General features: G+C 49.6%; 1 protein-coding gene across 4 annotated transcripts in view; it reads right to left on the minus strand.

The window, feature by feature from the left end:
• camsap2a (calmodulin regulated spectrin-associated protein family, member 2a) overlaps window positions 1–25,612 on the minus strand; it is a 257,613-nt gene that overhangs the window by 87,156 nt on the left and 144,845 nt on the right. For 3 of the 4 annotated variants that reach the window (XM_070887283.1, XM_070887284.1, XM_070887285.1), the window contains one exon: window positions 23,378–23,461. In XM_070887283.1, the coding sequence (XP_070743384.1) occupies window positions 23,378–23,461 (84 nt within the window). Of the gene's footprint in view, window positions 1–3,913; window positions 3,947–23,377; window positions 23,462–25,612 lie in introns of all 4 variants that reach the window. The other variant, XM_070887286.1, reaches the window with a different exon arrangement.

Genomic DNA, 25,612 nt, shown 5'->3' on the forward strand with positions numbered 1-25,612 from the left:
GGGAGAGGGGGGAGAAGGGAGGGAGAGGGGGGAGAAGGGAGGGAGAGGGGGGAGAAGGGAGGGAGAGGGGGAGAAGGGAGGGAGAGGGGAAGAAGGGAGGGAGAGGGGGGAGAAGGGAGGGAGAGGGGGAAGAAGGGAGAGAGGGGGGAGAAGGGGGAGAGAGGGGGGAGAAGGGAGGGAGAGGGGGGAGAAGGGAGGGAGAGGGGGGAGAAGGGAGGGAGAGGGGGGAGAGGGGGGAGAAGGGAGGGAGAGGGGGAGAAGGGAGGGAGAGGGGGGAGAAGGGAGGGAGGGGAGGGAGGGAGAGGGGGAGAAGGGAGGGAGGGGAGGGAGGGGGAGAAGGGAGGGAGGGGAGGGAGGGGGAGAAGGAAGGGAGGGAGGGGAGGGAGGGGAAGAAGGGAGGGAGGGGAGGGAGGGGGAGAAGGGAGGGAGGGGGAGAAGGGAGGGAGGGGGAGAAGGGAGGGAGGGGGGCGAAGGGAGGGAGGGGGAGAAGGGAGGGAGGGGGGGAGAAGGGAGGGAGGGGGGGGAGAAGGGAGGGAGAGGGGGGAGAAGGGAGGGAGAGGGGGGAGAAGGGAGGGAGAGGGGGGAGAAGGGAGGGAGGGGCGGGAGGGGAGGGAGGGGGAGAAGGGAGGGAGGGGGAGAAAGGAGAGGGAGGCTAAACGGGCCGGGCCCAAGACTTCGGCCCAGCATCGGATTTACAGGTAGGTGGCGTCGTTTACCAGAGACTCTACCGATAGGAGTTCCCACAGCCTCTTGTGGTACAACATTTACATGTTACATTGACACTGCATTTCAGACCATTGGTGGTTTAATTTCATTACTGCCGAGAGTGAAATGTTTTCCCCCCCAAGCCATGCCAACCACTCTTGTGCAATTTTCTGCCTCCAGTTTTCCCTCCCTTCCTGTCCATATCTGATGTTCCCCTTGCACCTGCTCACTGCAGCACAGCTAAGATCGACAGACATGAACTTAAATCCCATCATCTGCAGAGCAACACACTGGTGCTTCAAAGCAGGATATTATTAGTATATAAAAAATCTCAAGTCTGTGTGCACTATTTCCAATGAAAGTTCCTATGCCGTATTTATAATAGAAATTGCTGATTTAAACTTGGCATGCTGCTGTTACACTCCCACCAGTAGAGGTCCTGCAGCAGAAGCATCACTTGTGGGAGGATGTAAGTATAGTGTGACCAGTTTAATTAGGCAGCTTCCATTCTATATGAGGACATGGTAATTAATAATGAGAACATAAAAATAAAGGATAGAATGTATGACCTTAAAATTAGCCTGAAATTACATGTGCATTTCCTGGCCCAATTGTCCTCCACCATCTAACCCCACCTCGCTTTTAGACTAGATTTGTTCTTGATTCCCGATGTGCATTGCCCTGGAAATCAATGAGTATCTAATTTAAAAATCTTGGGGTGGAAATTGCAGTCGGAGGCTTGCCGCGGGTGAACCCCTCCGAACCGCAAGAAAACTCCGCACCTACCCAAGTGCTCTGCATCTTCTGACTCTTGCGGTCCTGGGCCTGCAGGCGGACGCCCGCGTAAAGGCCCACAGATCCCAGGGACGCAGGTGGTTTGCAAGCTTCCCTGGGATCACGTGTGCCAGGCCAACCAATGACAAAGGGGGATTCCTATTATGCAAACGGGGGATTCCATTAACGTACAGAATCCCCATAAGCATAATAGGAATCCACTAAAAAATACTTTTTCACAACACAAATAAAAACGAATCACGGGTTCAAAATTAATTAAAATCCCATTTAATTAAATATTTGAAATAAAAATTTAATTTTTGGCCTTGCGCCTGCTTTTCCCAGGCATTAGGATTTGGTGGGTATTCGCTGGGCAGTAGTTGGACAAATAGCCCAACGCTGCGCCAGCGAATGTCAATTTCCTGCGGATGTGTACAATCTGTCAAGCAAAAACTTGACAGATCGCAAGTTCTAGTTTTTCGCACATGTGCATGGCATGCAGAAACCCGGAACTTGCAGGGCACTTATGATGGTATATGCCGTCATAGGCCCCGTAAAATATGCTGGAGCACATTTTCTGATTACAAAACTTAATTTCTGCTGTCATATTTTTGTCACACTTTTATGTCAAGCTTTTCCATTGTCAAATATGTCGACAGCAAATTAAGGGCCAATAATTTATGTAAAAACAACAAATCTAATGGCACTTACCGATATTTACGTGCAAATCGCACAGCAACTTCAGGCAAGGGACAGATGTGTGATTAAATGCGTAAATCCAAACGTTTGTGTTTGAGATGTGCCGCTCACTGTTAACTGAGTAAAAACTGTATCTCGTTGTCTGGCTCACCATTGAACGGCGTGAAGTTGTACTTGCACAAACTAAAGTCACCACAGAAAGTTAGAGCTGGTCTAAACAATCCAAGGAGCCCGTTTGAGCCATTTAAAGTCCGAGCATATTTAATTAAGTCTGCATTAACGATCAGATTTTTAACCATGTGCTAATTGTAAATTACTGCCAATTAACCTACAATGCACCAACAATTAACTATTCCAAATGTGGAATCTCACTCCTGCAGGTTTTAATTGCTGTTGGATATTTAAAAAAAATGAAATTCATTTTTTTTTATTTAAAAAAAACATTTCCTTCTTGTTTCCTTTTTTCTCTCTTAATCCAATCTTTCTTTCCCTCTCTGTACTTGATTTGACATTGAATTCACCCACTCTAATTTACACTTACTTATACTATTCATTTAAGAACCTTGAATCTGATTGGTTAAGGAGATACCCAGTTGCCTGCCCTTTTCACTCGGGTCCCCAAGGCCCGGTTCCCCTCGCCGCGACATGATCAGCTCCCACTTTCAGCAAAATATCGTCACGATTAAACAGGCAAGGGCAAGTCTAATCAACAGCGACGCAGTTAGATTCACTCTTCGAGCAAATTGTGGCCCAATATGTCCAGAGGCATATAATCTCAGCTGACCCTTCTGCGCAGTACTGAGGGAGCATTACACTGTTGGAGATGCTGTCTGTTGGATTAACTGTTAAACCAAGGTTTTATTTGGCTTCTCAGATATGCATCAAAGATCCCATGGCATTATTTGAAGAGCTAGGAAATTCTTCCTGAATTATGGCTAACATCAACAAAAACATATAATCTGGTCATTTATCGCATTGCTATTTGTGGGACCTGGTTGTGCGCAACTTTTATCTAAATTATAACAGTGACTACACTTAAAAAGTACTTAATTGGCTGTAAGATGCTTTGGGATGTCCAGAGGATGTGAAAGGTATTGGATAAATGCAAGTTTTTCTTCTTTACATTTATAATGGAAACTTCCGATGTAAACTAGTTACTCTGAAATTGCACAATCTGGCCATTGGATAATTTTGTATTATCTTTTTCAGACAAATTGCTCAAAATGGTATCAACCTCTGCCACAAGCTATGAACTTTTGGATGTGATGTTTTCGTTCAGAGCTGCGGGCCAACTTTGAATTGGGCAATCTGAGCATGTGCAGGGTATTCAATTTCCCAGAATGTTTAATTATCTTACCTGTGCCTTATTGATAGTTAAAAGAGTCGTGGATTATCACCGGTGTTGAGTTTATAGTTGTAACAGCCTCTAATTATCAACCAATTAATTCATCACACAAATATATACACTTAATATTAACTTTCATCTTGATTTTAAAAAATGTTCTCAAACTGAGATAACTCCTTCAAAAGAAAATATTCTACGCTAAAGGATGCAGACAGATGTGAATGGAAAAACTGTGGTTGAGGTTCAGCTTTAAATAGTGGACAGTGGAGATGAGGGTTAATGCCAGAAAATGATATTAAATCAAAAAAAATGTTAATCAGTACTACGACATTGAGAATGAAATGAATTATTCACAAATACAATGGATCACTAGTCATTGAATTAACTTACAGGAACCAGTTTCCAATACCATTTGGTAGCAGACTTCAGAGGAAGCAGCATCAAGCAGAGAGAAAGGATTGAAGCAATGAGAAAAAAAAAGAAAGTCACAATTTTGTCAACATGCAGTACTTCAAAATCCTTTACTGTCCTTCACTTGATGACTAACGCAGTATTTTAGAAAAAGATACGAATGTCTTAAAAGTTTGTGAAATATTAGAGTTTGCCATTACATTAGTCTCTTTTGTAAGTTTAAAAATAAGAGTAGCATTACTGTTTCTCAGTGCACTGTGATTACAAGTAGAACTGGTTACACAGTTTAAGAATTGTAAAATGTTTTAGAATTATGTCCAAGGGTTTTTACAAACGGAATCTAAACATTTCCCTGCTCTATGTCATGAAAGCCTTAACAACCTGCCTTGAATACAACTGAAAACGTGAAACACACAAAATACTTGGTAATAAGTGGCCCTCCAGATTTCCAAAACCAAACTACACGTATTTCTTCTCAGAGTGACAATTTGTAGTAGGTTTTTCTGTGTCCTTCTGTGCATGCACGCATTGCACTCTGCCCCCTTTTGGAGCACGGGCTCTTGATTCGGTCGCGCATGCGCAGTGCGAGGCACGAGGAAGCCGGAAGTGGGGCCTTGGAGCATGGAGCTGGACCTGCTTTTTGTTTGTTGATTATTTGAAACATTTTCGCGCATTCTGTGAAGGGAAGGGGGGGAGGGGAGGAGGAGGGGGGAGGAGAGGAGGGGGGAGGGGAGGGAAGGAGGGGATGGGGAGAAGGAGGGGATGGGGAGGGGGAGAAGGATGGGGAGGGGGAGAAGGAGGGGATGGGGAGGGGGAGAAGGAGGGGAGGGGGAGAAGGAGGGAATGGGGAGGGGGAGAAGGAGGGGATGGGGGGGATGGGAAGGAGGGGGGGGAAGGGAAGGAGGGGTTGAGAGAAGTGAAAGGGAGGGTGGAAAAGAGAGCGGGGGGGGGGGAAGAGGGGGGGGAAAGAGAAGAGAGTGGGGGGGGAAGAGAAGAGAGTGGGGGGGGCGGGAAAGAGAAGAGAGTGGGGGGGGGGGAAGAGAAGAGAGCAGGGGGGGGAAGGGGAAGTGAAGAGAGCGGGGGGGGGAAAGAGAAGAGAGCGGGGGGGGGGGAAGAGAAGAGAGCGGGGGGGGAAGAGAAGAGAGCGGGGGGGGAGGGAGAGGAGAAGGGGGGAAGAAGAGAAGGTGGGGGAGAAGAAGAGAAGGTGGGGGGAAGAGGAGAAGGTGGGGGGAAGAGGAGAAGACAGCGGGGGGGAAGAGAGAGGGGGGAATTGAGAGGGGGAAGAGAATGAGAGGAGGGGGGGGAAGAGAATGAGAGGAGGGGGGGGAAGAGAATGAGAGGAGGGGGGGGAGAGAGAAAGAGTGTGGGGGGAGAGAAAGAGAGGGAAAGAGGGAGGAGAGAGACTGGGGGGAGATAGAGTGGGAGGGCCAGACTGGGGGGGGGGGGCAGAGGAGAGAAATCGCGAGACTGGGTGGGGGGGGGGCAGAGGAGAGAAATCGTCAGACTCGGTGGGGGGGGGGGGGGGGGCGGGGGCGGGGAGAGAGAGAGCGCGCAAGTGCGACTAAGCTGGAAAGGGAATTGAGGGAACTCGGGGAAGAAGGATCATGTTCTTCCTAAACCCACATCCGATTTCTTGGAAAACTCTACGTGTGTGACAAGGGACATAATTGGAGTGGATAAAAGCTGGAAGTCACGACTCCCATCCACTTCATACCCAATAAACCTGTTAACAATCTGTGACCCACATATAATGTCCCATCTATGGTGGGTGGCGGGGGAAGACAGGTAAGGTCATGAACTTGGCCTGGGTAAGCGGGGGGGGGGAGGTATAGAACTTCAGCTGTGGGAGGCATGAACTTAAGATGTGGGGACATAAACTTGGGCTGGCGGGGAGTCAGGAACTTTGGCTGGGTTGGGGAGCTCTATCATTTCTGGAGAGTGAAGTCAGAATGGCTCGAATTACACTTTGCAAAGTCACTTAGAACTTGGGCTTGGAGGTTCCAAATACACATTGCAGAGAAACTTTTGGGTGTGCCTTATTCTCCAAGGGGATCAATCAGCAATCAGGTCATGTGATCATGGAGAGCCTAGCTGAGCATTTTCTAGTGCAAATAGTCCATTTCTTTTTCACGGACCTCCTGCGATGGCTGATTGGTAAAGGCACTGTCCAACTGAGCCACACAAGACAAAAGTGAAATGAGCCATTTTGAAATTTTATATAAAAAAATTAAAAAGACATTGCTCATTTTAGTTTCTTAGAATAACTGGATTTCCCATCATCTCCCATCTGTGGACCTTTCCAAAACCTAATTTAAAAAAATACTGCTGGATGGCATATGTAAAGAAACACGATATAGGGCTGCTGGATAAAAGGCAGGTAACATTGCACAGATAGATTTTTGGACACTAGGGGAATCGAGGGTTATGGAGATCAGGCTGGAAAGTGAGTTGAAGTCGATGATCAGCCATGATCTTATTGAATGGCGGAGCAGGCTGGAGGGGCCGTATAGCCTGCTCCTGCTCCTAACTCTTATGTTCTTATAGCATTGCTTCCTGCCAAACTAATGAACAGTTCAGCAGCCACAGTTTCAACAGCAAAAGCTATGGTCTGGAAAAATTACAATTTTGAAAGCTGTGTAACTGTCCAAGTGTGCAACTTCCTTTAAAAAAACCCAAAAGAATGTATGTTTTTCTCCATATTTAATGCCCGACTCATGAAATCACAGGAAGGTATGACTTCGAAATGCGAGAATTGTGAGCAGTGTGTCAATTGTGGAGAAAAATTGTCATTTCACCCATTTTTTAATCCAAAGAAGAATTTTACCCCCATCATTTCTCATGATATTGTCACAAAACAGTAACAAACATTGATCAAGTAATATTTCTACAATGTCATAATATTGCTAGCATCACATGTATGTGACAGACTTGGAATATAGGCCAACAAAGACAGCCATCAAAGACCAGCTGCTCAGACGTGGACTGCTCGTCTGGATAGTAACAGTTCATACATACAAGAACTATACAAGGTATACAGTGGTAAACAGTTAGGGCACTGCTTGGCTATACTGTAAACATGTACTTAAACTCAATTTTCTTTACAAATCAGCATTTATCTTAACACCTACAGTATACCCAAGAAAACTATTCAATCAGCAACATTTCTGCACAATATAAACTTAAAACCATTGTTTCAAGTGCTTTAAAACATAGTTTGGGTACAATTGATGTGCTCTAATTTGCTGCATCAATAAATCCCCATAAGGGAGAGGGAGACGATACATCTGTGGACTGTCGCTGGAATGATAATGTTTTCAATAAATACATTCAAACAGGCTGTTAGATACAAGAGTGTGGGTTGGTGGTGGATTTCCATCAACCACAGTTCTTGCAGTTACTTAAGAAGCCGGTGAAATATGTAAATACAGACCAGGTGTGATTACTTAAGGTCTTTAGAAAATACAATCTTCAGTCATTCACGTCAGTTATACAAATTTCTTTAAACGTTTATTAAGTTTGCAAAAGAACAGAATCCCCGAACCGTCTTGGCAGTTCACTTGTAATCACTTGAGTCTCTTCAAGCAGCTGATTTAAGTATTGAGCAAACAACAACAAATTGCAAATAAACACTGAAAGGACATTTGTCAAAACCCCCATCTCAGGGTGAGGGGAAAAAAAAGCTCCACCAGGGGTACCAATCTTGCCCTGTTCAGCAAAAAATGGAGTGATTTTGAGTCTCAGCAGCCCTCGCCCCACCTCTCTCTCTCTCTTCGGGTTAAGGAGGGAAAAAATGGAGGGGGAGGGAAGCACTTCAAAGGAGATAAAACAGGCCTCACCAGTGCAAAAACATTGTAAATCCAAAACTAACCACAGGAATTGGGAAAGCTGCAATCAACCCATTAGAAAATGTCATTTATTCATTCTGAAATCTACTCCTCCGACATCAAAATACATTGTAAATTCAAATGTCAACTCCACGCTGAAAGGTTATAGATACTGTTTGCTATCAACTGGAAGGAGAACTTCTGCTAATGTTGTCTTTATATTTCAAAAATTTCCCCAAATTATTTTTAGCTTCATCAACATGCATTCTAAGATTACTATTTGATCTCCCATTGTGCTGCTCATGGGTCATGAGTCTGAAACATGGTTGTCATGTTTTAGCTGCTAACATGGAACTTTGTTTCACCTGGCCCATCACATGGTGTACCAGTGTGTAAAGTGACTTAACAAGGCACATCTTGAGGCCAATTACAATTTGATTGTAATGGGAATTTTCTATAGGTTGGCAGCTACTTGCAAATCCCCAGGGGTTGGGGATTTACGAGCAGACCTATGAAAAATACGTTCAGCCATTAGCCTTAATTGGGAAGAGACTAAACTATCAAGGTCAGAGACAACACCAGGAAATGACTGGCTTCTCTTTTCAATACTTTTGACACTTTTCAGGGTGATGTCTAAAGTGTGAGAGACATGCAAGAGATACAAGATTTTCTTAAATCTCAGTATTATGAAGTTACCAACTGCTTTGCTTTTCCATTCAGATGCAGTCTGATTCATTATCAGATTACACAATCTTAGTTGATTTGTGGAGCAAATTATGGCCCATGGTACCTTCTATTAAATTAGCCACACCTAGTGCAAACTTGATCCTTGCAACTGGTGATGGAAAGGAGTAGTGTGACAAATTCAATTTGACATAATACAAATTGGAGCAAATTAACTATTAAAAACAGTTGTGCATAATTTAATTCCAGAACAGCTCACACTCTGGTAAAATATCTGCAGAAATAGCATGGTGTAAGCAGACAATGCAGGATGAAATTCTACACCAACATCCTAGATCGTCTATCTTTTCTGTCAGTAGGTGGAGAAGTCAGACAAAACAATACATGTAGTTAAAGATGGAAATGACAACTCATCTACCTGCCTGGGGCAAGCAGAAAACAGGTACAGCTGTATTTGTCATCTGCCCCTAGGATATGTCCGTGTAATACACACCATCATAAATATGAAATCTTCTGTTATTAATCATCATTATTGATAAAAAATGGAATGAGTTTGACAACCGGTCACCAGTACGTGTCCCAGGCATAACTGTACTTTTCCAAATCCATCCCATTTGCTGAATTTAGATCTTGGTTAAGGGGCGAAAACACATAAGAACATAAGAATTAGGAACAGGAGTAGGCCATCTAGCCCCTCGAGCCTGCTCCGCCATTCAATAAGATCATGGCTGATCTGGCCGTGGACTCAGCTCCACTTACCCGCCTTCTCCCATTAACCCTGAATTCCCTTATTGGTTAAAAATCTATCTATCTGTGACTTGAATATATTCAATGAGCTAGCCTCAACTGCTTCCTTGGGCAGAGAATTCCACAGATTCACAACCCTCTGGGAGAAGAAATTCCTTCTCAACTCGTTTTTAAATTGGCTCCCCCGTATTTTGAGGCCGTGCCCCCTAGTTCTAGTCTCCCCGACTAGTGGAAACAACCTCTCTGCCTCGATCTTGTCTATCCCTTTCATGATTTTAAACGTTTCTCGAAGATCACCCCTCATCCTTCTGAACTCCAACAAGTAAAGACCAAGTCTACTCAATCTATCATCATAAGGTAACCCCCTCATCTCCGGAATCAGCCAAGTGAATCGTCTCTGTACCCCCTCCAAAGCCAGTATATCCTTCCTTAAGTAAGGTGACCAAAACTGCACGCAGTACTCCAGGTGCGGCCTTACCAATACCTTATACAGTTGCAGCAGGACCTCTCTGCTTTTGTACTCCATCCCTCTCACAATGAAGGCCAACATTCCATTCGCCTTCCTGATTACCTGCTGCACCTGCAAACTTTTTTTTTTTGGGATTCATGCACAAGGGATGACGGGACTGGCTCTGCAAGGGCCGGGCGCGGAGGTCGTCCTCTCGGCTTACGCCGATGACGTGCTCCTCGCGGTAGAGGATCCAGCTGACCTGCGGAGGATGCGTGAGTGCCAGGAGATTTACTCGGCCGCATCCTCCGCCAGGATCAACTGGGAGAAATGTTCCGGACTCCTGGTGGGTCAGTGGCGGGTGGACTCCCAGCCGGAGGAGCTCAGGCCTTTTGCCTGGAGCACGACCCATCTCCTCTATCTGGGAGTCTACCTTAGCCCCGACGAGGGAGCCTGGCCGGCGAACTGGCAGGAGCTGGAGGCCAAGGTCGCCGCTCTCCTAGGGCGCTGGACAGGACTGCTCCGAGTGCTGTCCTACAGGGGTCGAGCGCTAGTCATAAACCAGCTGGTGGCCGCAATGTTGTGGTACCGGCTGGTCACTTTGACCCCTCCCCCTGCGTTTGTCGCCAAGATACAGAAGAAGCTGGTGGACTTCTTCTGGAACAACAGGAAGCACTGGGTCTCTGCTGCGGTCTTGAGTCTCCCGCTTGAGGAGGGCGGTCAGTCGTTGGTGTGCGTCAGCGCCCAGCTCGCGACTTTCCGTCTTCAGACCCTGCAGAGATACCTTTACGTCGAGCCCCCTCCTAGGTGGTGCGCTCTGGCGACGTATTTCTTCCGCCAGCAGCGCGACCTCAATTACGACACGCAGCTCCTGTTTGTGAACTTGGGGGGTGTCAGGACCGCCCTCCGGGAGCTGCCTGTCTTTTACAGGGAACTCATCAGGGTCTGGAACAAAGTCTCCACCAAGCGCAGCTCTCCGCCGGCTGGAGTGGCGGCCGTCCTGCAGGAGCCGTTGCTCGGGAATCCGTACCTCCACGACCGAGGTTTTATGTGGCGGTCGGAAGAGAGGGCTGTGGCTGGTGAGGTGACCAGGGTCAGGGACCTGCTCGATGGCGGAGGAGCGGGCTGGATGGCGCCAGACACGCTGGCGTGGCGCCTAAATTCTGCCAACGTCCGCCACGCGGCCGATGCCATCGAGTCGCTAAAAACAGCTCTGGGCCCTGACTCCGTTAGGTGCATCGAGGAGGCTCAAGCACGTGGGGAGATCCCGTCCGAACTGACCCCCGTCCGGACGGAATTCCTCATCGGCGCCAAACCCCGGAACCTCCCTCGGGGGACGGCGCCTCACAACTTGAGCCGCCTCGGGGAAATCCCCTCCGTGCCTTTCAGTTCCGCGCGGAGGGGTTTCTTGTACGGGCTGCTCCTGTACACTCTCAACTTTGCCATCTTGCCGTCCGGAGGAGGCGGGGGTTCCCGATGTAGGGCACTCTACGCAGGGGTCCTCCCACTATTCGTCGGGGACTTGGCCTGGAGGGTGGTGCACGGAGCAGTGCCGTGCAACAAATTTTTAAGCCGGTTCACGGACTCCCAGGCCGCCTGCAATTTCTGCGGTCTGGAGGAGTCCGTGTTCCATGTTTTTATTGAGTGCACGAGGTTGCAGCCCCTGTTCCATTATTTGAAGGGGCTGCTCCTGAAATTCTGGCTGCACTTCAGTCCCACTCTCCTGATCTTTGGGCACCCTGTGCGGAGGGGAGCGGGTAGGTCCGAAGGCCTCCTCGTAGGACTGCTCCTGGGCACGGCCAAGGGTGCCATCAGCCGGTCCAGGCAGCGGGCGGTCGAGGGGGTCGTTCAACCTGACTGCCTGCCTCTCTTCCGTTCTTACATCCGGTCCAGGGTGTCCTTGGAGATGGAGCACGCGGTGTCCACCGGTACACTCGCGGCCTTCCGCGACAGGTGGGCACCGGAGGGACTGGAGTGCATCATCACGCCCGGCAACCAAATTTTAATTTGATTTACGTTTTAAAGTTTAATTTGTTTTAATTGCCGGTGCTTTTAGTGTCCCCTTCCCTTTTATAGGGGGCACTGGGAAAATTGTGATTTTAGTGCCCAAAAAAAAAAGAAAAACACAAAAAAAAAGGAAAAAAAGGGCCTTGTAAATGTCTGGTGTGTCACCCAGGTCGGGTGGCACGGTTTAATGTTTTATGTTTTGCAGGTAGACTCTAACAGAGTTTCATGCACAAGGGATTTTAGTGTCCCCCTCCCCTTTTATAGGGGGCACTTGGAAAAATTTGATTCTGTGCCCAAAAAAAAACCCACAAAAAAGGAAAAAAAGGGCCTTGTAAATGTCTGGTGTGTCATCCAGGTCGGGTGGCACGGATTAATGTTCTATGTTTTCAGATAAACTCCAAAAAGAGTTTCATGCACAAGGGCCAATGGTGGAGCAGTGGAGGCGTGGCCTAATCAGTAGGAGCTCTGCTGTTGAGAGAGAAGGAGCTACCAACTTTGCTCCTACCTAGGAAGGCCTGGAGTGAGCCCCGAGACCAGCCCAGGAAGAGGAGAAAGGGGCTGGCTTGCTACAACTCAACATCCGGAGGGAGAGGAGGAGCACAGAAAAAATTTATCATTTATTACAACTACAGAGAGTTGGAGAGAGGGGGAAAAAACAACCTGTGTGGAAGGAGGAAGATTCTACAACATTCTACAGGTGGGTGTTGGTGCATTTCCCCCAAAAGACTTTGTTGTATTGGTGGGGGGAGGAAAGAAGACCACTCGAGGGCCGGAATATCGCGGGGGGTGTGTGTGTGTGGAAGTGTGTGTGGGGGCCTTGCTTACAACGAGGCCCCACACACAATTGAACCCCACCCCCCTGCCCCATTGCCTAGCCTGGGATAGCTGGAGCTACCTGGCTGAAGATTTCTTTAATCACCCTTTAAACAACGTCGGGAGTGTGTGCCTGTGTGGCTCTAGCTGCCCCAGGTGAAGACATCTTCTCCTCCCACCCGAAGACCACCCCAAAGACTGTACTTTGTTTTTGCCATCTGGGGAGTGCACCCACCCATTGCTGTGAGGGGAGACCTGCCCTCGCAGCCTCCCTCTTTCCCACACCCCCTCTATCTCTCTCTCTCTCTCTCTGTCTCTCTCCTCTCTCTGAGAGCCCTTTCCTCCTAATTTTTCTAAAAAAAAACAATTAAGACAACTGAGCAGAGGGAGCAAGGCCCCTCCCCAATTGCCAATTAGGGGAGAGGTTTGCCTCGTTAAGAGCTCCTCTGTTCAGTCTTATTGAACGAGGCCAATTAAGACCATAAAGGCCTGTGACTTTGGGGTGTGTGTAGCCCTTAAAGGGACCCCGTGATGGCGACCCCATCCACACCGGTGGCAGGGCCAGCTAAGACATATGCGCAGGCGGCGTCGACATCCACGGCACATCCTGCGTCTCCTGCTGCCCTGCCACCTTTCAGATTGATTACGAGAAAACACGGGGTCAAGAGGTACACTCACCCCACAATGAGCATTGAGGAGTGCGTGCGGGCGATGGCTGGGGTAGTCGGCCCCTCGGCCATTGTCGCAGCCTCCAAGATGTCTGGGAAGGCCGTGTTCTTCCTGGGGTCGGAGCGGGCGGTGTCCCTGGCCCTTGAAAGGGGACTCACGGTGGGCGGGACGTTCCTGCCGGTGGACCCTCTCGAGGCCACCGCGCAGAGAGTCATCATATCTAACGTCCCGCCCTTTGTTCCCGCTCAGCTCCTCCTCCCTCACCTACAACAACTGGGGGAGCTAAGGTCGGGGATCAACCCCATACCGCTCGGCCTCAGGGAGAGCAGCCTGCGCCACGTGTTCTCCTTCCGCCGCCAGCTCTTTGTCCGGCTGGCGCGGGAGGAGACGACGGAGGGCTATTTTAATGTGGTGCACGAGGGGACTGCCTACCGCGTCTTCTGGACGTCGGACGGTGCCATGCCTGCAGGGAGGTGGGGCACGTTCGCAAGAACTGCCCCGCCTCCAAACCACCGAAGGCGGCCAAGGCTGGTACCGCCGCCACCCCTCCCCCTAGTTGCGTCCGCGTGCCGGGAGCCGTAGGTGCGCGGGCATCGTCGGAGGCCTTTGTTTTCACGGCCTTCGGCGGGGGGGAGGGAGAGCGTCCGACCGGAAAGAAGGCGCGGAAGAAGACGAGACATCTAGAGGCGGGTCCCCTCAGTGCGCCAGAAAGTTTGACCACCGCGCACAGCCCAACCCAGTCACCGACGAGCGCGGGGTGCCCTGAGCCCGTGCCCGAGCCCTCGATCAATACCGCAGAGGGGTTCGGGCGCGGGCAAGACAAGAAAAAGGGGGGAGTGGAGTGGGAGGCCTCGGCAGACACGAGTGTCTCCCTGTCTCCGCGCCCCCCCGGGAAAAAAAGGAGGCGCCGCTCCAATGAGGCGGGGGGGGGGGGGGGAACAACATCTCTCCGCGGAGGAGGCGGTGCCCGCCGCGTGTCCCGCGTCCCCCACCAGTGCCCCCAAGCTGCGCTGTAGGCGCGAGGAGTCTGTCGCCGGGGAGGATGAGGCAGTCGAGGCTGCCCAGCCGCTGCCTCCCGGGGATGGCGTGGAAGATCTGCCTGCCGTGGGGGGCGTGGGGCCAGCGGAAGAATGCGTAGCCGCCGGGCCGGGCGTCCCGGGTACCGAGGCGGGCGGGGCCGAAAAGGCCGAACCTGAGGCCGCCCAGCCAATACCCAACCTCCCCCGGGATTTGCTCGACTCGGCAGAAACTGACACTGCAGACAACTGTAATATACATCCACACGCTGGGCCGGGGGGGTGGCGGCGGGGAGGGGGGAAGAACAAAAACCTCGCCCCCTACTTTGGAGCTGAGGGACTTGGTGGACCTGGAGAATTTCCTAAACCAGGTCTCTCCGTGGTCCCCGGCTCCTGGGGCGGAGGAGGAACCCCTTCCGCTGTCGCTTCCCGACCCAGCACCAATTTTAAAAGAGCCCAGTGGGGACTCCTCTGCCGACGATCCTGGGGGTGGGATCGGGGCAGAGCCAGGGCCAGATGGAACGGCCGGGCCGTTTGCCGTACCTCGTGCGGTCGACGGGCCGGCTGCTAGCGGCGACCTCCCGGAGGGGGACGGGGACTCGGTGGGGGACGCGGGTGAAGATCTCGAGTCCATCGCCAGTGAGGCGGTGGATCTGCTCGCATCCGCCGCTGAGACCCTCCTCATTCCTGCAAAGGAACTCCGGGACTTTTTGGTCCAGTGCCGGGGTCGCCGCGACCAAGCCCGTCTGGCCCTGGAAAGATGGTCCGAGCCGGGGCTGCTCATCGCTTCCGTCCGCGCCGCCGCTAAAACCATGGCCGCGGGCGGGCCCTTATCAAAGGCGCAAGGCCTTGAGCTGCGCCGGCTCAAAAAGTTCCTCGCTGGGCTGCTGAAGGAGTGGAGGTCAACAAACTACTCCGCTCCCTCCCCCACAATAGGTTAGGTAGAGGTTGCACTATGCTCTAGTCATGAAGATAACCATAGCCAGCCTCAACATCAACGGCGGCAGAGAGGCACACTGTAGATTTAACAATTTTTCGCTCCTGCGGGAGGGGAAATATGCGGTGTGCTTCCTGCAAGAAACTCACACCGTTCCGGGAGACGAAGCCACGTGGCTCCTGGAATGGCAAGGAGAGGTCCGCATGAGCCACCTCACCGCCATTTCTAGTGGGGTGGCCATCTTGCTGGCCCCGCATTTTCAGCCGGAGATCTTGGGGGTCGAGGAGCCCGTGCCAGGCCGCTTGCTGCACGTAACGGTTCGCCTGGGGGACGTGCTGCTCCATCTCGTGAACGTGTACGCCCCTCAGCCCGGCCCGCAGCAAGCGCGCTTCTTCGAAGAAGTGTCCGCTTTTCTTGGCTCCGTCGACGTCGGCGACTGCATTGTCCTCGGGGGGGATTTTAACTGCACCCTCGAGGCGAGGGACCGCTCCGGTGCCCCGCAGAGCATGACGGCGATCGAGAAGTTGAAGGACCTGGTCGGGTCCTTCGACTTGGTGGACGTCTGGCGAAATCTCCACCCCGACTCCAGCGCCTTTATTTGGGTGAGGCCTGGAGTAGGATGGTCCAGAGTCGACCGCCTTTACGTGTCTCGGGCGTACGTTTCCTGCATCCCGGCGGCCTCCATGCGGCCGGTGCCGTGTTCGGACCACCACCTGGTGTGGGCGGAGCTCGCTTCGCTCCGCGTGAGGACGGGGTCCGCGTACTGGCACTTTAACAACTGGCTGCTGGAGGACGTGCGGTTCCAGGGCTCGTTCCGTCGATTCTGGTCCGACTGGAGAAGGAAGCAGGGGGGCTTCCCCTCCTTGAGGCTATGGTGGGACATGGGCAAGGCTCACGTCCGCGTCTTCTGTCAAGAGTACGTGAGGGGGTCGACCAAGAGGCGGGCGGCCAGGGTCGGGCGCCTAGAAAAAGAGGTGCTCGACCTGGAATCCCGTCTCGGTCAAGTCGTCGAGGACCCGGCCCTGCGGACGGTGTACGAAGCTAAGAAGGCCGCGCTGAAGGACCTGCAGCTCGTCGGGTCCTGAGGCGCGTTCGTGAGGTCGCGGATCCGGTTCCTGCGGGATCTGGACCGCGGCTCCCCCTTCTTCGACTCGCTGGAAAAAAGGCAGAGTGTCCGTAAGTAGCTCTTGACGCTGCTGGCCGACGACGGCTCTCTCGTCTCGGATCCGGAGGGCGTCAACAACAGGGCCCGTGAATATTACGGGGCTCTGTTCTCTCCGGATCCGTCCAGCGAGGAAGCGCGCAGAGTTTTGTGGGAGGACCTGCCGAAAGTCAGCCCGGAGGGCGGTGAAAATTTGGAAGCTCCGCTAAGCCTGGCGGAGCTGACCGGTGCCCTCGACCGGCTCTCGAGGGGAAAAACCACGGGGCTGGACGGGCTGACCGTGGAGTTCCACAGGGCGTTCTGGGACGTCCTGTGGAGCGACTACGTGCGGGTCCTGGGGGAAAGTCTGGCGACCGGGGAGATACCCCTCTCTTGGCGCAGGGCAGTCATCGTCCTGCTGCCTAAGAAGGGCGATCTCTGCCTCCTTAAGAACTGGCGCCCGGTCTCCCTCCTCAGCACGGGCTACAAAATCTTCGCCAGGGCGATGTCTGCTCGCCTTGGTGCCATGCTGGACCACATGATCCACCCCGACCAGTCCTATACGGTCCCGGGCCGGACAATCCACGACAACATCCATCTGGTCCGGGACCTCATCCATCATTCCCAGGAGGCTGGTCTGTCGGTCGCCTTCCTGTCTCTCGACCAAGAGAAGGCGTTCGACAGGGTGGATCACGACTATCTGCTCGGAACTCTGCGCGCTTTCTGGTTCGGGACGCATTTCGTCGCCCGGATCCGACTTTTGTACGCCGCCGCGGAGTGTCTGATTAAGGTTAACGGGTCCTTGACGGCGCCCCTTCGCTTTAGGAGAGGGGTGCGCCAGGGATGCCCCATGTCCAGCCAGTTATATGCCATCTGCGTGGAGCCTTTCCTGCGCCTCCTGCGGACGAGGTTGACGGGACTGGCTCTGCAAGGGCTGGGCGTGGAGGTCGTCCTCTCGGCTTGCGCTGATGACGTGCTCCTCGCGGTAGAGGATCCCGCTGACCTGCGGAGGATGCGTGAGTGCCAGGAGATTTACTCGGCCGCATCCTCCGCCGGGATCAACTTGGAGAAATGTTCCAGACTCCTGGTGGGTCAGTGGCGGGTGGACTCCCTGCCGGAGGAGCTCAGGCCTTTTGCCTGGAGCACGACCCATCTCCTCTATCTGGGAGTCTACCTTAGCCCTGACGAGGAAGCCTGGCCGGCGAACTGGCAGGAGCTGGAGGCCAAGGTCGCCGCTCGCCTAGGGCGCTGGACAGGACTGCTCCGAGTGCTGTCCTACAGGGGTCGAGCGCGAGTCATAAACCAGCTTGTGGCCGCAATGTTGTGGTACCGGCTGGTCACTTTGACCCCTCCCCCTGCATTTGTCGCCAAGACACAGAAGAAGCTGGTGGACTTCTTCTGGAACAACAGGAAGCACTGGGTCTCTGCCGCGGTCTTGAGTCTCCTGCTTGAGAAGGGCGGTCAGTCGTTGGTGTGCGTCAGCGCCCAGCTCGCGACTTTCCGTCTTCAGACCCTGCAGAGATACCTTTACGTCGAGCCCCCTCCTAGGTGGTGTGCTCTGGCGACGTATTTCTTCCGCCAGCAGCACGACCTCAACTACGACACGCAGCTCCTGTTTGTGAACTTGGGGGGTGTCAGGACCGCCCTCCAGGAGCTGCCTGTCTTTTACAAGGAACTCATCAGGGTCTGGAACAAAGTCTCCACCAAGCGCAGCTCTCCGCCGGCTGGAGTGGCGGCTGTCCTGCAGGAGCCGCTGCTCGGGAATCCGTACCTCCACGACCGAGGTTTTATGTGGCGGTTGGAAGAGAGGGCTGTGGCTGGTGAGGTGACCAGGGTCAGGGACCTGCTCGATGGCGGAGGAGCGGGCTGGATGGCGCCAGGCATGCTGGCGCGGCGCCTAAATTCAGCTGACGTCTGCCGCGCGGCCGAAGCCATCGAGTCGCTAAAAACAGCTCTGGGCCCTGACTCCGTTAGGTGCATCGAGGAGGCTCAAGCACGTGGGGAGATCCCGTCCGAACTGACCCCCGTCCGGACGGAATTCCTCATCGGCGCCAAACCCCGGAACCTCCCTCGGGGGCCGGCGCCTCACAACTTGAGCCGCCTCGGGGAAATCCCCTCCGTGCCTTTCAGTTCCGCGCGGAGGGGTTTCCTGTACGGGCTGCTCCTGCACACTCTCAACTTTGCCATCCTCGCCGGCCATCCGGACACGCCATGGCGTACCATCTTGCCGTCCGGAGGAGGCGGGGGTCCCCGATGGAGGGCACTCTATGCAGGGGTCCTCCCACTATTCATCGGGGACTTGGCCTGGAGGGTGGTGCACGGAGCAGTGCCGTGCAACAAATTTTTAAGCCGGTTCACGGACTCCCAGGCCGCCTGCAATTTCTGCGGTCTGGAGGAGTCCGTGTTCCATGTTTTTATTGAGTGCACGAGGTTGCAGCCCCTGTTTTATTATTTAAAGGGGCTGCTCCTGAAATTCTGGCTGCACTTCAGTCCCACTCTCCTGATCTTTGGGCACCCTGTGCGGAGGGGAGCGGGTAGGTCCGAGGGTCTCCTCGTAGGACTGCTCCTGGGCACGGCCAAGGGTGCCATCAGCCGGTCCAGGCAGCAGGCGGTCGAGGGGGTCGTTCAACCTGACTGCCTGCCTCTCTTCCGCTCTTACATCCGGTCCAGGGTGTCCTTGGAGATGGAGCACGCGGTGTCCACCGGTACGCTCGCGGCCTTCCGCGAGAGGTGGGCAACGGAGGGACTGGAGTGCATCATCACGCCCGGTAACCAAATATTAATTTGATTTTACGTTTTAAAGTTTAATTTGTTTTAATTGCCAGTGCTTTTAGTGTCCCCCTCCCCTTTTATAGGGGGCACAGAAAAAAAAAATATTAGTGCCCAAAAAAAAACCAAAAAAAAAAGAAAAACACAAAAAAAAAACCAAAAAAGGGAAAAAAAAAAAGGGCCTTGTAAATGTCTGGTGTGTCATCCAGGGCGGGTGGCACGGATTAATGTTCATGTTTTTTCAGGTAAACTCCAAAAGAGTTTCATGCACAAGGACCCCCAGGTCCCTCTGCACCTTGGCATATTGTAATTTCTCCCCATTCAAATAATATTCCCTTTTACTGTTTTTTTTCCCCAAGGTGGATGACCTCACACTTTCCGACATTGTATTCCATCTGCGAAGCCTTAGCCCATTCGCTTAACCTATCCAAATCTCTTTGCAGCTTCTCTGTGTCCTCTATACAACCCGCTTTCCCACTAATCTTAGTGTCATCTGCAAATTTTGTTACACTACACTCTGTCCCCTCTTAAAGGTCATCTATGTATATTGTAAACAGTTGTGGTCCCAGCACCGATCCCTGTGGCACACCACTAACCACCAATTTCCAACCCGAAAAGGACCCATTTATCCCGACTCTCTGCTTTCTGTTCGCCAGCCAATTCTCTATCCATGCTAATACATTTCCTCTGACTCCGTGTACCTCTATCTTCTGCAGTAACCTTTTGTGTGGCACCTTATCGAATGCCTTTTGGAAATCTAAATACACCACATCCATCGGTACACCTCTATCCACCATGCTGGTTATATCCTCAAAGAATTCCAGTAAATTAGTTAAACATGATTTCCCCTTCATGACTACATGCTGCGTCTGCTTGATTGCACTATTCCTATCTAGATGTCCCGCTATTTCTTCCTTAATGATAGTTTCAAGCATTTTCCCCACTGCAGATGTTAAACTAACCGGCCTAGTTACCTGCCTTTTGTCTGCCCCCTTTTTTAAACAGAGGCGTTACATTAGCTGCTTTCCAATCCGCTGGTACCTCCCCAGAGTCCAGAGAATTTTGGTAGATTATAACGAATGCATCTGCGATAACTTCCGCCATCTCTTTTAATACCCTGGGATGCATTTCATCAGGACCAGGGGACTTGTCTACTTTGAGTCCCATTAGCCTGTCCAGCACTATCCCCCTAGTGATTGTCTCAAGGTCCTCCCTTCCCAAATTCCTGTGACCAGCAATTTTTGGCATGGTTTTTGTGTCTTCCACTGTGAAGACCAAAGCAAAATAATTGTTTAAGGTCTCAGCCATTTCCACATTTCCCATTATTAAATCCCCCTTCTCATCTTCTAAGGGACCAACATTTACTTTAGTCACTCTTTTCCGTTTTATATATCTGTAAAAGCTTTTACTATCTGTTTTTATGTTTTGCGCAATCTATCTTTCCTTTCTTTATTACTTTTTTAGTCATTCTTTGCTGTTGTTTAAAATTTTCCCAATCCTCCAGTTTCCCACTAACCTTGGCCACCTTATACACATTGGTCTTTGATTTGATACTCTCCTTTATTTCCTTGGTTATCCACGGCTGGTTATCCCTTCTCTTACCGCCCTTCTTTTTCACTGGAATATATTTTTGTTGCGCACTATGAAAGAGCTCCTTAAAAGTCCTCCACTGTTCCTCAATTGTGCCACCGTTTAGTCTGTGTTTCCAGTCTACTTTAGCCAACTCTGCCCTCATCCCCCACTGTAGTCCCCTTTGTTTAAGCATAGTACGCTCATTTCTGACACAACTTCCTCACTCTCACTTACAAATTCAACCATACTGTGATCACTCATTCCAAGAGGATCTTTTACTAGGAGATCGTTTATTTTTCCTGTCTCATTACACAGGACCAGATCTAAGATAGTTTGCTCCCTTGTAGGTTCTGTTACATACTGTTCTAAGAAACAATCCCGTATGCATTCTATGAATTCCTCCTCAAGGCTACCCAGTGCGATTTGAGTTGACCAATCGATATGTAGGTTAAAATCCCCCATGACTGCTGCCGTTCCTTTTTCACATGTCTCCATTATTCCCTTGATTATTGCCCGCCCCACCGTGAAGTTATTATTTGGGGGCCAATAAACTACGCCCACCAGTGACTTTTTCCCCTTACTATCTCTAATCTCCACCCACAATGATTCAACATTTTGTTCATTAGAGCCAATATTGTCTCTCACAACTGCCCTGATATCATCCTTTATTAACAGAGCTACCCCACCTCCTTTCCCTTCTTGTCTATCTTTCCAAATCGTCAGATACCCCTGTATGTTTAATTCCCAGTCTTGGCCACCCTGCAACCATGTTTCTGTAATGGCCACCAAATCATACCCATTTGTAATGATTTGTGCCATCAACTCATTTACATTCTTCTTCCAAAGGTGAATGGGTAAGTTGCGTTTTCTACCCTGAGTAGCTGCACTGGATTCTTTCACACTTGCAGGTTTAATTGCTGTACTTCCTGCTATTACATTTTTTAACACATCCAAAATTGATCAAGGTGCATCAATGATGTAACCATGTCAATCTTCACTCATGCCTTTTGAATGGCTAAAAACTGGTTTGAGGGCTCTCTGGTTTCTTGAATCAGTGTTGTTCAGCATTGCAGTTACTGGACAGTGAAATATTTTCTGGGCTCAACAGCGAGAGCCATTACTCACCAGAGCGTGTTCTATCGGTTGCTAACTGCCATTAGATATTGATTCTGAAAATATGTCTTTTATCTCTTGGCACAACAAAATTGAGGCCTTGCACCAGTGGACTACTTAAGAGCCCCGAGATGCTGTAAAGCAGGAACTGTTACATTGGGTTTCTGAATTGGTACAAAACAATTCATGAAATGTTGAAACATTAAAATGGGGTTATGGACAGACATGTAGAACAACTGCTGTGATAATGATAACCGTTTACTACCGACAATCGGGTCCAGAACACTAAATCTATCAGAATCTAGCCAAATACTCCAATACCTCAAATCTTTCAATTTAAGCAAGCTAAACTTCCTGGATTCCTCCGATGACATTTTAGGCTTTGTTTAATAAAATATGAAAGTATTTCTTGTTCTTTAGTAACAATGGGCTCAAATTTCCACAACCCCCTTTTCTGGCGCCCTATCCCGAGATGCGGCACTTTTGTCCGCCTCCAAGCTCGCCGAAAATCTTCCTCCTGATTCTAGCTGCTCCCCAGCCTCTCCTCGGTGGTGGCGTAGCGTGGCCCAGTGGATGGGGGTGGAGCCAGGTCTCAGCACTGAAAACAGTGTTGGGACCTCTGCACATGCGCACTAGTGCCTGCGCGCATGTGCAATAGCTCCTGGCAGGCCGAATCTATGAGTGCGTGCAGCAGGTTGTGTAGGAGGGGCCCGAAGCACGCCGTCCCTAGCCCTGGCCGAATGGGCTCCCTCATCGGCGGCCCGCTGCGTTCCCTAAAGTAGGACTTCTATTTTTTATTTGTTATTTACTGATTGATTGATTGCTTATTATTTTGGTCTTGGTGCTTTCGGTGCTGGGTTCCTTCTATTTTTTATTTGTTAATTAATTGCTTATTACTTTTTGTGCTTTGTTTAGTGCTTGGTGCAAATGTACTGCTTTGATTAGTGCTTGGTGCTTTAAATGTATTTATACTTCTTTAATGTTGTTGTGAAGGTGTTTCGTGCTTTGCAAGGTCCCCTATCCCCTCCCTATCTCTGGCTGCCTACGCTGATTTCTTAAGTCACCGCAAGGTTTTTCTGAACGTACAAGAGTGCCCATTTACGCTGGCCTAAGTTAGTTTGGAGTAACTTTTAGCTGGCTAAACTTGCTTAAATGGCCAAAACAGGCCTAAGTGGCTGGTAACGCCCCCTTTTGAAAAAAAAATGAAACTTAAAAAAAAACCGAACTAACTCACTTACACTGGCGCAAATTAAATGGCCAGAATTGCGACTAAAAAGATACTCCAGAAAAATCAAGTTGCTCCAAAAAGAACCGGAGCAACTCCTGGGGAAATTTGGGCCCATAGAGTTACTGCTGATTCAGTCGCAAAGAATTTTACTTTTGAATTTGGTAGCTAGCTTGCCACCACATCACCCCTATTATTTATATGAAAAAGGCCTGTGAAACCTGAAAGCATTTTATGGAGCTCAGCATATTATTTTTCCCCCAGAAACATGCAAGATTTACTTGACATTGATTTAAAAGAGAAAGATAAATATTCACATTATTACTTGATGAGCAAAGGAGCTGACACATCCTATCGGGTAGAAAGCATTATGTTGAAAACATGTATTTTTTTTAAACACTTAAATATTATTGTTATCAAGAATCATGTATTAAGAAATGAAACAAATTTAACAGAATTTCAATTTTTGAGTTCCTACCCTTTGACTTCCAGGTGTTTCAGGTCCCTGTGGCCGCCTTAGCTTCTGCTCCTGGCTGGCTATTTCTTTTAAATGTTCGTTTACCTGAATCAATGATGAAACACAAGTTTAAGATTGTTATCCAATGCTAGTATGGCTTTTTTCCTCAATTCTAAAATTCAAATCATTCACATTATTGACCAGTGGTTTAATGACGATTTAAAACATCATAATGGGAAGTGAAAGGTTACATGCAAGTGAGTGCAATAGATACAGAGAAACTGAACTGATAACTATAATTGCACAGTACACATTACAGGACCTGATTTTGTGGAGATTTACTCCATTAATTCAGCGCTGACATTTCTAGGCCAATACGAAAAAGAAGTGACATAGGAAGGAGAGAGAAAGAGAAAGAAAGAGAAAAATAATTCATTTTCATACATTTTAATGTTCAGTTTTGTTAATATACCATATATATATTCAATATTAAACATTTCAATCAGCACATTAGTAGTTTGTAAAGGTGGTTAAAATATTGAAACCTTTGATGTTGATGCATGAAACTAATCTGTAAAAGTCTGCAGCAGTTTGCGTGTTAGAATGGGGCCATTAACTTTTCAAAATCACTGTGACCAAACCATATCCACTACAAATACATGCCAGTCAAAAGGGAATGGAACTACTGACCATTGTCAGTGCCTCAGTATTGTAACTGTGGTCTACCAATGTTACCACTGACAGCAAAATCTCCCTCCTAAAAAGGTCCAAATATCAGTCACATGTATAAAGTGATAAGCAGGGGCGATTTGCACGGAGTCAGCCGAAGTGAAATGATTACAGCAGAAATCTAGCAGCATGTTTCAGCTGTCTACCCAAATTTCTGTATATTATCGAAGCACTAGAAACTACTGGAGAGTCTCTGACCTCCCCCCACATACTCAAAACCTTATCTTGATTTAATTTTAAATTAAGGCATCCAATGTCAGCAGCCAGCAAGCCCAGTTCAGTTACATAGAGATTAGATACAGAGTAAAGCTGCCTTGACTCTGCCCCGATAATATACCTTAGCCTCAACCCAAGAAGATCACCCCAAGTGTTTCTGTATGACATTTCTGTTTGCCATGCATATTGGCCCTGAAATTCCGTTCGAGCTCTTCCCGCGGGCAAACGACAGAAAGAGAAAAAAGATGTGCACTTACCTGTTGCTGCTGCGCCTGTTGGAACTTCCGAGCCTGAGGCCTCTCGTGACTGCGCGTCACAGTGCGTGCACGTGGGGACGTGCGCAGGCCGAGGTCTGGAGACAGCAGCCAATCAGGTGAAGTATAGATTCTCATTCATAGTAATAGGAGTTCCGTAAGTCCGGAATTCCTATTATTATGAATGAGAACCCCCCCACCCCCAACACCCAAAACACAATAAAAAAATAGAAAATAAACTACATATTTAACATTCATTTAAATTAAAGTTCTTTAAAAAAAAGTTGGGAATTTTTTTTTTATATTAAGCCTTAAAATAAACTTACTGTGGTGGGAAGGATTTTTAAAAATAAAATTTGTTCTAACTTGATTTTTAAATGTTTGTGTATTTTTAAACACTTGTGCCTGTAAAAGTAGCCTATACGTCTGCTTTTTCAGGCGCAAAATTTTAAAGGACATTTTGCAGGACAAGATATTCGTAAATATCGGAAATCTTGCCTTGCAAGTGTCCTCGCTCCCGATCTGCAGATGATCTGTCAAGATTGGAAAAGCCGGCTTTCAGCGCATGCGCATTGTGCGCTGAAACCCGGCTTTTCCGATGCCTTCCCGGGTCTATAGAAACTTTGTACAGATCCGGGACATCGGAATTTCAGGGCCAATACCTTTGCAGATTCTTGATGTGAGATTATCAGTTTAGTGCAGCGGGCTCACATGGAATAGGGACTAGGCTGATACTGTCCAAACACATTTCACATGCAACTCTTTAGGCCAGTTGATAGAGAAACGTTTATCCTATTATCTTGTGTGGGACCTTGGCGAAAGTCTTCTGAAAGTCCAAATATACCACATCAACTGGTTCTCCTTTGTCCACTTTACTGGAAACATCCTCAAAAAATTCCAGAAGATTTGTCAAACATGATTTCCCCTTCACAAATCCATGCTGACTTGGACCTATCATGTCACCATTTTCCAAATGTGCTGCTATGACATCCTTAATAATTGATTCCATCATTTTACCCACTACTGAGGTCAGGCTGACCGGTCTATAATTCCCTGT

Source organism: Pristiophorus japonicus, chromosome 8 (assembly GCF_044704955.1).
Source record: "Pristiophorus japonicus isolate sPriJap1 chromosome 8, sPriJap1.hap1, whole genome shotgun sequence".
In the NCBI taxonomy this organism is placed as follows: Eukaryota; Metazoa; Chordata; class Chondrichthyes; family Pristiophoridae; genus Pristiophorus; species Pristiophorus japonicus.